At 39.2% G+C, this 12957-nt stretch overlaps 1 protein-coding gene across 2 annotated transcripts; it reads left to right on the top strand.

Annotated features, from left to right (window-relative positions):
* Positions 1-12676, top strand: LIG4 (DNA ligase 4). 2 transcript variants are annotated; one of them, XM_009000718.5, is made up of 2 exons: positions 1-230; positions 8901-12676. In XM_009000718.5, exon 2 carries the CDS (start codon positions 8929-8931, stop codon positions 11662-11664), a length of 2736 nt encoding a protein of 911 aa, XP_008998966.4. In that variant the 5' UTR covers positions 1-230; positions 8901-8928; the 3' UTR covers positions 11665-12676. The 2 variants fall into 2 exon arrangements, with proteins under 2 accessions (XP_008998966.4, XP_008998912.4); XM_009000664.6 differs by lacking the exon at positions 1-230 and adding an exon at positions 5172-5271.
* The last annotated feature ends 281 nt before the right edge of the window (positions 12677-12957 follow it).

The raw sequence follows: 12957 nt of genomic DNA, 5'->3' as shown, positions 1-12957 counted from the left end.
GTCGGGGAACTCCCGCGACGGTGGCCCGGACGGAAAAGATACCTCGGCGCGCCGTGGGCTCGGCTCCCTGCCCTGCAACCTGGGGATCTTGGCCTCCCACCCTCCTCCGAGAACGAGGACTCCCTCCAGTTACGCACCCGCGGCCTACTGATTGAGGAAGAGCCGGATCCGGGGCAGGACCGGCCCGGAGCCAGTGAACTCGAAGTCCACCATTGCTCTGCAAGCCTCAGGTTCACGGAGGAATTTGTTCTGCTTGATAGGGTTGTTAGGGGTGTCGCAGTGAGTTCTAGGGTTTAAAGCGCTTCCATAAATATTTTTCTCCTTTTACTTCTACCCGAGTGGACTGTCAACAGCGCATGCAGGTTTTGTGAGGCCTGAACGTTCTACTATTTGGACAGCCCTTTTAAAGAAAAATAATGTAAAATTATTTTTGCACATTTTACAGCGGTGCACGACCACGGGAACACCCTGCTGGGGCCGCTCTCAAGGCTTTGGAAGTCTTCATCACAAAACGAGCCCTTCAAACTTGGGCATCGTTAGCTTCACTCTCCCCCCGCCACCACCATGCACCGAAGTGTACAGACATGTTTACAGATGTGTGCCTCCCCTCTCCGGGGCTTTCCTTATTATGTCCCCTATTTTATATAGACAGAGGATGTTTTATAAATTGGTGGTGGTGGTGGGTTTGTTGTTGTTGTTTTGCCTTTTGAGACGGAGTTTCGCTCTTGTCGCCCAGACTGGAGTGCAATGGCGCGCTCTCAGCTCACTATAACCTCTGCCTCCCGGGTGCAAGCGATTCTCCCTCCTCAGCCTCCCAAGTAGCTGGGATTACAGGTCCCCAACACCATGCCCCACTAATTTTTGTATTTTTAGTAGAGACGGGGCTTCACCATTTTGACCATGCTGGTGTCGTACTCCTGACCTCCCTCCAGTAATCTGCCCACCTTGGCCTCTTTTTTTTTTTTTTTCTTTTTTCTAAGAAAGAAAGGAAGAAAAAGAGAGAAAAGAAGAAAGAAAAGAGAGAGAAAGCAAGAAAAAAAAAAAAAAGGGAAGGAGAACAGGAATCTTGCTCTATTGCTCAGGCTAGAATGCAGTCTAAAAATGGGTATTAAAAACCTCTTTTATGCCAATAAATGTGCTTTACAATGGAGACAGGAAGTAATGAGGAAGGAAAATAACAAACAAGCAGCCAACCAATATTTCATTTAAACCTGTGAAATGCTATGCAACTGCTGAGGAGTGATTTACTTCCAATTTTGTGGTCACTTTTAGAATAGGTGTCAGTGATTCTGAGAAAAATGTGTGGTTTGTGGATTTGGGGTGGAGAGTTCTATAAATGTTTGTTTAAGTTTACTTGTTCCAGGTCTGAGTTCAAGTACTGGATATCTTTGTTAATTTTCTCGCTCATCGATCTGTCTAATAATGACAATGTAGTGTTCAAGTCTCCCGCTATTATTGTGTGGGAGTCTAAGTCTCTTTGTAAGTCATTAAGAACTTGCCTTATGTATCTGGGTGCTCCTGTATTGGGTACGTATATATTTAGGATTGTTAGCTCTTCTTGTTGCATTGATCCTTTTACCATTATATAATGTCCTTCTTTGTCTCTTTTGGTCTTTGTTGCTTTAAAGTCTATTTTATCAGAGATGAGAATCGCAACTCCTGCTTTTTTTTTTTGGCTCTCTGTTTGGTTGGTAAATCTTCCTCCATCCCTTTGTTTTGAGTCTTTGTGTATCCTTCCATGTGAGATAGGTCTGGATGCAGCATACCGATGGGTTTTGGCTTTTTATACAATTTGACTGTCTGTGTCTTTTGATTGGGGCATTTAGTCCATTTAAATTTGAGATTGATATTGATATATGTGAGTTTGATACTGCCATTTAATGCTAGCTGGCTGTTTTGCCCATTAGTTGATGTAGATTCTTCATTATAGTGATGCTCTTTACCTTTTGGTATGTTTTTGGAATGGCGGATGCTGGTTGTTCCTTTCTATATGTAATACTTCTTTCAGAAGCTCTTGTAAAGCAGGCCTAATGGTGAGGAAATCTCTGAGTACTTGCTTGTTTGCAAAAAAATTTATTTTTCCTTCACTTATGAAGCTTAGTTTGACTGGATATGAAATTCTGGGTTGAAAGTTCTTTTCTTTAAGGCCAAATATTGGCCCCCACTCTCTTATGGCTTGTAGGGTTTCTGCTGAGAGATTTGCTGTGAGTCTTATAGGCTTCCCTTTGTGGGTAACCTGACCTTTCTCTCTGGCTGCCCTTAGTATTTTCTCCTTCATTTCAACCCTGGTGAATCTAATGATTATGTGCCCTGGGGTTGCTCTTCTTGAGGAGTATCTTTGTGGTGTTGTCTGTATTACCTGGAGTTGAGTATTGTCCTGCCTTGCTAGGTTGGGAAAATTTTCCTGGATAATATCCTAAAGAACATTTTCCAGCTTGGATTCATTCTCTTCATCACATTCAGGTACACCTATCAAATGTAGATTAGGTCTTTTCACATAGTCCCATATTTCTTGGAGACTTTCCTCATTCATTTTTACCCTTTTTTCTCTAACCTTGTCTTCTCGTTTTATTTCATTAAGTTGGTCTTTGACCTCTGATATCCTTTCTTCTGCTTGATCAATTCAACTGTTAAAACTTGTAGATAGTTCATGAAGTTCTCGTATTGTGTTTTTCAGCTCCATTAATTCACTTATATTCCTCTCTAAATTGTCTATTCTCGTTAGCATTTCGTCAAACCTTTTTTCAAGGCTCTTAGTTTCTTTGCATTGGGTTAGAACATGTTCTTTTAGCTCACAAAAGTTTCTTTATTATCCACCTTCTGAAGCCTGATTATGTCAATTCATCACACTCATTCTCCATCAGGCCTAGTTCCATTGCTGATGAGGAGCTGCGATCCCCTGTAGGAGGAGAGACATTCTGATTTCAGTGTTTTCAACCTTTTTGTGCTAGTTTCATTCCATCTTTGTGGATTTATCCACCTGTCGTCTTTGTAATTGCTGACTTTCAGATTGGGTCTCTGAGTGGACGTCCAGCTTGTTGGTGATCAAATTTTTTCTGTTTCTTTGTTTTGGTGGACGCCCCTCCCCCTCAGAGCTGGACCTGCCGGGGTTCAGCTGTGCTTGCTGTGAAACTCTCAATCCTCAGCGATTCCAATTGCTTTTTTTTGTGTGTGGGAGTGGGACCAGCCGAGCCTGATCACCTGGCTCCCTGTCTCAGAGTCTGTTCTTCTTTTTTTTTTTAGTCGAAAGGTTGACTCTCTCAATCTGTGTAATTTCCTCTGTGGCTACCCACTGCGCTGGCTGAAACAGCAGTGTTGAGATTCATGGTGCTTTTCTGTCTGGGAATCTCCCGGTCTGGCTCCTCGCTTCAGTCCCCTTTTCAATTAGCTGAATTGGCGACTCTGCCTTCTCAGAGCTCCAAACTTCAACTAAAAGGGCACCCAGTCCCGTATACTTTGCCCTGAGAACTGCCGCGCTAGAGTGCCAGTAAAACAGCTGCGCCAGCCCAAAGAGTCACACTGGTGACCCATGGGGCTCCTCTGCTGGGAATCTCCTGGTCGGTGGGAAACAAAAATTCCTCTGGAAGTGTGGCATCCACTCACTCTCTGCGCTTTCCCTGGGAGCGACAATCCTGAGCTGCTGCTATCGGCCATCTTGGATCTCTCTCCCCCGCCTCGGCCTCTTAAAGTGCTGGGATTACAGGCATGAGCCACCGTGCCTGGCCTGTGGTGTCATTTTGGAACATATGTATCCTGCTACCAGATCGAGAGCTCCAGGTCAAAGCCGGGTTCTTGATTCATAGCTTCCTAATGTTGATCACCGAATAAGTGCCACACACTAAAATAGACCATTTACATAAATAAATTAATAAAGCAACTGGAGAAGATATTTAGTGAAAACAACCCTTGATGGTCTTTGAACCAAGCAACTAAAATAACATGATAAAATGGAGACTGGGTTTTGAATCAATCTGGAGTTTGTCTGGTTTCATAATTCATGGTTCCTCTTGTGTAACTAGCATAAAGTCCAGCTTCTGACACTGTAGAAGCTTAGTAGATGTTGAACAAGCTACAAATGTACACAGATAGGTACCCTCTCATAAGATGGGCAAGTGAAGGCTCCTACCTTAGCACTGTTCATTGTTCCTCCAAAATAAATTGATAACTTAAGTGAAGAGTAGATATTCCTAAAACAATATCATGAGACTTTACAACGTCACAGATGATTGCAGGTAATCAGGCAACTTAGGTCAATTAGACATATAAAGTAAATAACTGAATATTCTTGGGCTGGAAGGAACCCTAAGTTCTAACTCCACTACAAACTGGCGCTGAATTAAATGCGTCAGTTTTGAAAAATGATATTTTCATACATTACACAACCTCCAAGGGCACTTATAAGCTCTAAAATGTTTTATCAAGGCCGATGGCAGCAAAATTTCTTTTAATATAAAGCAATATTTTATGCTAAAATAAAATAATTCTAAAAGTTGTTTCTGCCACTCTTCATGGATAACTTCTCACTTCTTCATGGTGAAAGAGGATGGACTATAGCAAAACTTTCAGTGGAAACCAACAGCTCCTGGAACATAAACTGGAGTGGTTTTTAATCTCTCCCCCCTCAATATCTGTTTAATCCTTAAACAGATACAAGAAGAGTCCATAGTTGATTTCTGGTCATGCAAACGTTTATTTCTGTATTGTAAATTATGTGTTGTCATGTATTATTTTTGTATTAAGAGAACTCATACCACAGTAGCAAACATCAGGAAAAAAACAAACAGCTCTACATAGTTTCCAAAAGCCTATATTTTAAAAGTTTAAATGAAACAACCAACATTTTGAGTGGCAGGATGTCCTGTTCTTTCTTGGGCGCTTTCACAACCAGTGAAATCAGTATAGTTACCACTATTTTATGTACAGAGAACAAGAATTAGAGGCTATCATTAGCCAGTGCACAAAGTGATCTTAGGTCTCTATCAACGACAAAAATCCACAGGCGTGTGGATCAACTGCTTGCAAAGAGCATTTGCTGCTGAGGCCAATAGGAGCTGTCCATACTCAAGACCCTAACCAGGATCCTCCAGGTCCCGCCTCCGCGCCGGCCCTCCCACGTCCCTTTGCGAGCGTGGCTGCGCCTGCGTGCGTGAGCCCCGTGACGTCACAGCCTCGGGTCTCCCCTGCGCCTGCGCGGGGTGCAGCTGGCGGAACCGGCGACTTCTGGCGCCAGCTTCCGGATTAGTGGCTGCACCTCAGGCTTCACGTGAGGTGGTAAGTGGGGGGGGGGGGGGGGGGAGGGGGCGGGGGCAGGCTGCGGGTGTGTCGGGAGTCAGGTGGGGGATGTGGGGCGGCAGGCGAGGGGTCTGGTGCGTTAGCCGGGCATCAGGCCGGGGGGAGGGTCTGTGGGGCGTAAGGCGAGGGCCGTTTGGAGAGGGGATTGGGGTGTGTGGGGCGTCAGGCGGGAAGTCTTTGGGGCGTCAGGAGTGGGAGGCGGTCTGTTGGGCGGCAGGCAGGGTGTTTGTGCAGCGGCGGGTGATGGGGGTTGCCGAGTTCACCGCGCTGTAGTGGCGCCGCATTAGAAGCCAGGCCTCTTGATACTCATCTAGACCCAAACCCCAGGTCGTGGAACGATTTCTCCCATTTTTGACTCCCTGGAATTGTGTACTTGCTTTACCTGCGTACACGCTGATTCCTTCTCATGGCAGCCCCGCAGGAAACCATCAAGATCTCATTTTACAGCTAGAATCCTGTGGTTCACAGAGGTAACGGGACTTGCCCGAGGCCAGGTTTTCACTCGGAATCCGTTGAGGGTTGGGGGAGAGTAGGGCGAACGGGGCAGAGAAATGATGTAAACTCCCCCGGGATTTTCCATTTTCCAAGAGGGTACAAGGGGCACTGGAGCGGAAAAGACTTTAGGCTTGGAGGAAATTACTTTGTTTATCTTCTTACACTTGGTCGCTCATTAACCTTTGGGATCTGAGGTCATCCCAAATTGTCACTAAGTGCTGTGAAAGATAGGCAGCTGTAAACCCTTCGTCTTCTAGGGAAATAGCTTGTCGAGGGTTGCATAAGGGAAACTTCAGTTGCATTAGTCACTTTCTCTTTTTTCCCCCCCTCTCTCTAAGTGCGATAAAATAACACTTAATCACTTTCCATGGTCACTGAATAAAACCTGCTGGTTTGTCTTCCTATGTCGCTTCAGGACAATTTAGTCAACAACTGAATGCATGATGAATCGTTATTGTATACTAGTAACTTGCATTCATTCTCCTGAAAGCTTTGCTTACTGTTAAAGAGTGAAGCTTCTGCCCACCTTTTAATCTCCTTAGTATTTTGCAATATTTATGTTTTAAATGTTGCATGGATCAGCAAGCATTACAGTATTAAAATTATCAAGACTTACTACTTTTTAAAGCAAGTTTTAGATTATCTGATTTTATTTTCATTCTAATTTCTACAGTTTTTAACCTCATTTTACACGTAGGAAAACTAAAGCTTAGAGAAATTAAGTAATTGCTCAGTATCACCCAGCTATTAAATGTTAGCATCCACATTTGAATTCAGATTTATTAGAGTACAGAACCTGAGCCCTAAGAATCTCCTCGTTTGTCTTATTGCAAATGGAATGAATCAGCCAAAATTCTCAGAATCCAAAAAATAAAATTAGCATGTGAAAAGGAATGGAAGTCCTAATCTTTTACTTTTTATGCCATTGTAATGAGCAAAAATACTTATGCCTAGTTTATAGCAATTTTGGAATCCTTGTTTTGTGTATAGCCATTTTTAGAATTACATGTGCACCCACAACATTACCTACATTTTGTAATTAAAAACTAATTTAAGTATTTGCCTGGGATTTGTTGAGGGAAACTTTAACTTTGAGACCATATAGAATCTATAAATATATCTGTAGAAATTATATACCAATACTGCAACATTAAAGAAATATTAAACTTCATTTTACATAGTTTATATAGAAATTGTAGATACAGCATTGTGTACCATGATGTACCCCCTTGAGGGAGCATATTTTCAGAGCTAGGGCAGTGAATGTAGGTAACCAGGTGGTGCAGTCAGTTATGCAAACCAGATTCAGGGAGAGGAAACAACAGCATATTCAAAGATAAAAGTTTCAGGGAAGTGTTCTCTCATAGGTTTATCTTTTGATCTAACTCACTCAGTAGAAGTTCTGTTTCCTTTGTTGGAAATTAGACTGTCAAGTACACCAAATGGCTGTTGTGAACCATTGCTAGGGCAGTCAGAACTGCTGAATATTTTTAACCAAACTGTATCTCACCCACTGTGCATGTGCATCTGTGTGTATGTTGTTTGTAACCAGCCCATAGTCTTCCCTGGTGTGCTTTTCCAGGAGTCAAATCTAGGTGTGTCAGTAATTCATTCAGCAAACCTCCTACACGTCTGCCACTAGTAGCACAAATTATAGCACAGTTTCTGATCTCTAGAGACTGACAATTTAGTAAATTGTATTGTAATTAGCCATTTGGTTTATTTTGCTGGATACTAGATAATGCCTTGTGCATGTGTGTTTCTCGTTTGTTTGCTGTGATGGAGAGTTGGAAGGTTGGGAGTTACATGTTCTCTGTGTTATAATAGGTCTCCCCACTCCCAGCAAAACTCTGACTCCACTGGAATACATGGTGGTGTGCCAGGAGGTATCTGAAACCACAGGATAAAACAGTTTCTATTCATGGAGCATACATTTTACTTGAAACCTTTTTTTGGAAAAGTTATGTTAATGTTACATAGTTTATGCTAAGATTACTCTAATATGTTTATCTTCCAGTAGACCTTGTATGACTATTTAAAACTAAAGAAATTTCACACTTGTGAAATTTTAGGAAATACTCTTGCCCTAGCTCAGCAAGGTACTCATTCCTTCTTCTCTGACTTTAGCAGATACTTTAGGGAAAACATCTGTCCTCAGGACATTTTACGATTGTTTTATTCCATTAAAGCACTTAGTATTTTATTATACTCAGTTTCCATTACACACACCCCCCCCTTTTTTTTTTTTAACAGAATATATGTTCTTTTAAAGCAGGAGCATACGGTATTTTCCCCTAGCACAGTGTATGTAGCACATCTCATATGTAGTCATTAAATACATAGGGAATAACTGGCATAGAAATATGAAAAAAATATTAATAAATTTATACTTCTAAGACAGTAAGTAACTATGGTAAAATAGATAAAGTGAGGATTTTGATTTGGGCATTTTAAGCTGAGATTGAATGTTGGTGTGATTTGGCATAGCTAACAGTGAAGAAGTGAAAAAAAAAAAACATAGACATAGGTTTTGTTTGGCTGGAAGAAGAGGATACCTGTTTTTTGCTTTGTTTCGTGTTTTCGGTCAAGGGCCCTGCCTATGATTAGGATTTCTAGGAAGTCAAATTTCAATTCAGCAAATGAGTGATTTGTTAAAAACATCTATTTGAAGAAGTTGGTTTCTGGTGCTGTGTGATGGTCTGTCAGGAAAAGAAGAGACATACAGTGAAAGGCCTTGCTTTAGAAGCTCAGCAGTGAAGTGAATTAAGCCTGATTAGTTTTTCTGTCGCCATTATTTGCAATATTTGTTTGTATTATGTGCTAAATAATTGATATATAGAATAAGTCAATGAAAGTTGGAATTTAAGGAGAAAGATAATTAAAATAATTTCTGTATTACAAATGTAGGAAATATAGCTGATGATACTTTTCATAACTGAATTAGGGTTGAAGCAAAATAGTTATTAAATGTAGAGATTGAAAAGATAGATTGTTTATAGCACTGATCTATTTTATTTAGCAAATATTAATAAACATTTATTATTATCTGAGTGCTTTGTAAGGTCTTTACATGAAATATTTAGTTGAATCTTATTCTCTTTTTGCTTTACTAGTTAAACTAGAAGATTCATCACCACTTTGATGGCTGCCTCACAAACTTCACAAACTGTTGCATCTCACGTTCCTTTTGCAGATTTGTGTTCAACTTTAGAACGAATACAGAAAACTAAAGGACGTGCAGAAAAAATCAGACACTTTAGGGAATTTTTAGATTCTTGGAGAAATTTTCATGATGCTCTTCATAAGAACCAAAAAGATGTCACAGACTCTTTTTATCCTGCAATGAGGCTAATTCTTCCTCAGCTAGAAAGAGAGAGAATGGCCTATGGCATTAAAGAAACTATGCTTGCTAAGCTTTATATTGAATTGCTTAATTTACCTAGAGATGGAAAAGATGCCCTCAAACTTTTAAACTACAGAACACCCACTGGAACTCATGGAGATGCTGGAGACTTTGCAATGATTGCATATTTTGTGTTGAAGCCAAGATGTTTACAGAAAGGAAGTTTAACCATACAGCAAGTAAATGACCTTTTAGACTCGGTTGCCAGCAATAATTCTGCTAAAAGAAAAGACCTAGTAAAAAAGAGTCTTCTTCAACTTATAACTCAGAGTTCTGCACTTGAGCAAAAGTGGCTTATTCGGATGATCATAAAGGATTTAAAGCTTGGAGTTAGTCAGCAAACTATCTTTTCTGTTTTTCATAACGATGCTGCTGAGTTGCATAATGTCACTACAGATCTGGAAAAAGTCTGTAGGCAACTGCATGATCCTTCTGTAGGACTCAGTGATATTTCTATCACTTTATTTTCTGCCTTTAAACCAATGCTAGCTGCTATTGCAGATATTGAGCACATTGAGAAGGATATGAAACATCAGACTTTCTACATAGAAACCAAGCTAGATGGTGAACGTATGCAAATGCACAAAGATGGAGATGTATACAAATACTTCTCCCGAAATGGATATAACTATACTGATCAGTTTGGTGCTTCTCCTACTGAAGGTTCTCTTACCCCATTCATTCATAATGCATTCCAAACAGATATACACATCTGTATTCTTGATGGTGAGATGATGGCCTATAATCCTAATACACAAACTTTCATGCAAAAGGGAATTAAGTTTGATATTAAAAGAATGGTAGAAGATTCTGATCTGCAGACTTGTTATTGTGTTTTTGATGTATTGATGGTTAATAATAAAAAGCTAGGGCATGAGACTCTGAGAAAGAGGTATGAGATTCTTAATAGTATTTTTACACCAATTCCAGGTAGAATAGAAGTAGTGCAGAAAACACAAGCTCATACTAAGGATGAAGTAATTGATGCATTGAATGAAGCAATAGATAAAAGAGAAGAAGGAATCATGATAAAACGTCCTCTATCCATCTACAAACCAGACAAAAGAGGTGAAGGGTGGTTAAAAATTAAACCAGAATATGTCAGTGGACTAATGGATGAATTGGACATTTTAATTGTTGGAGGATATTGGGGTAAAGGATCGCGGGGTGGAATGATGTCTCATTTTTTGTGTGCAGTAGCAGAGAAGCCCCCAGCTGGTAAAAAGCCATCTGTGTTTCATACTCTCTCTCGTGTTGGCTCTGGTTGTACCATGAAAGAACTGTATGATCTGGGTCTGAGGTTGGCCAAATACTGGAGGCCTTTTCATAAAAAAACTCCACCAAGTAGCATTTTATGTGGAACAGAGAAGCCAGAAGTGTACATTGAACCTTGTAATTCTGTCATTGTTCAGATTAAGGCAGCAGAGATAGTACCCAGTGATATATATAAAACTGGCTGTACCTTGCGTTTTCCACGAATTGAGAAGATAAGAGATGACAAAGAGTGGCATGAGTGCATGACACTGGATGACCTAGAACAATTAAGGGGAAAAGCATCTGGAAAGCTCGCATCTAAACACTTTTATGTAGGTGGTGATGACGGACCACCAGAAAAAAAGCGGAAAGCTCCCCCAAAAATGAAGAAAGTTATTGGAATTATTGAGCACTTAAAAGCACCTAACCTTACTAACGTAAACAAAATTTCTAATATATTTGAAGATGTAGTGTTTTGTGTTATGAGTGGAACAGATAGCCAGCCAAAATCTGACCTGGAGAACAGAATTGCAGAATTTGGTGGTTATATAGTACAAAACCCAGGCCCAGACACATACTGTGTAATTGCAGGGTCTGAGAACATCAGAGTAAAAAACATAATTTTGTCAAATAAATATGATGTTGTCAAGCCTGCATGGCTTTTAGAATGTTTTAAGACCAAAAGCTTTGTGCCATGGCAGCCTTGCTTTATGATTCATATGTGTCCATCAACCAAAGAACATTTCGCCCGTGAATATGATTGCTATGGTGATAGTTATTTTGTTGATACAGACTTGAACCAACTGAAAGAAGTATTCTCAGGAATTAAAAATTCTAACAAGCTCACTCCTGAAGAAATGGCTTCTGTGATTGCTGATTTAGAGCATCGGTATTCCTGGGATCGCTCCCCTCTCAGTATGTTTCGACGCCACACCATTTATTTGGACTTGTATGCTGTAATTAATGACCTGAGTACCAAAACTGAGGGGACGAGATTAGCTATTAAAGCCTTGGAGCTTCGATTTCATGGAGGAACAGTAGTTTCTTGTTTAGCTGAGGGAGTGTCTCATGTAATCATTGGGGAAGATCATAGTCGTGTTGCAGATTTCAAAGCTTTTAGAAGAACTTTTAAGAGAAAATTTAAAATCCTGAAAGACAGTTGGGTAACTGATTCAATAGACAAGTGTGAATTACAAGAAGAAAACCAATATTTGATTTAAAGCTAGCTTTCCTAGTGAGGAAAGCCTCTGATCTGGCAGACTCATTGCAGCAGGTGGTAATGATGAACTACTAAACTACATTTTATTTTTGTATCTTAAAAATCTATGTCTAAAAAGTATTGTTAGATATAGGAAAACAATAATTTTAACTTTTAAGATTGAAAAGACAATGGCCCAAATCCAAGAAAGAAAATTAAGTGATTCAATGATTTTTTTGTGATTAAGGTGAAGTAAAGAGTCCAAAGAAGAGATGTTTTTATAATATCCGTATAGATATCTAGAATTTTTATTTAGATACTAATAAAATAGTTTTCATAACTTTTAAAATCATGAAAAGACCTAACCAGTATATTCTAAAAAAAATCAAAACTTCAGTAATAGTTTTTATCCAGTAAAAGCATTGCAAGAAAATCGGGTAAAATGGTTACAATTGGACTTGTAAAATATGTCTTTTTACTTAGAGTTTAAAATATCCTTTTATATGTGAAATGTAAGCTAATTTGTTTTTCAAGATTAAGACAAAATGTAATAATAAAACTTTGTCAATGATGTTTTTAGCTAAATGAGAGGAAGCTGAATGAGACTTAATGATCTAAAAATTTAAAATTGAATTGGTTTGATTAAAAATAAAGCTTGCAGTTTTAAAAGTAGCTCACATTTAATTTATTGTGTGAAATAGAACATGTTTTAAAGGAAGTTTTTTATGTGAATTTGTATTCCAGCATAAATAATACTCACAAAAAGTGATTTTCCTAGATTTTCTCTATTTAATAGGTGTCATTATGGATTATTTAAGGTCAGCATATATGGTATGTATTATGTATGGATTTATATACCAAATTTTGGAATACAGCCTATCTCATGACCATATTGAAATGTATGGAATTTGATCTGTGAGATACTATGTGTGTATTATTTGAAAGTAAGGAACTTTTATCCAAATTGTGAAACAAATGTATGTGATTTTGTTATACTTCTTAATTTAAATAAAATATTTAATATACTATTAAAATAATTTTTGTGTTCTGTTCTTTTTAAAATGATTCATAATAGTTGTATCAGATTTTTTGGTGTCAGTAAAATTTTTGGTCTCAATCTGTTTCCTCTTTATGATCCTTTGTATTTCACATTACTAATGAGTGTTATTAAAAATTTAAAATTTTTTTAAAAATATATGTTTTATTGCGTTTGGGGTTTGGGGGTACATGTAAAGAACATGCAGGATTGTTGCATGGGTACATACATGGCAATGTGGTTTGCTGCCTCCATCCACCCATCACCTATATCTGGCAA

The sequence above is a fragment of the Callithrix jacchus genome, chromosome 1 (assembly GCF_049354715.1).
Source record: "Callithrix jacchus isolate 240 chromosome 1, calJac240_pri, whole genome shotgun sequence".
NCBI classification, from domain to species: domain Eukaryota; kingdom Metazoa; phylum Chordata; class Mammalia; order Primates; family Cebidae; genus Callithrix; species Callithrix jacchus.
The sequence above is the reverse complement of the archived record's forward strand: the minus strand, read 5'-3'. Positions and strand labels throughout refer to the sequence as shown.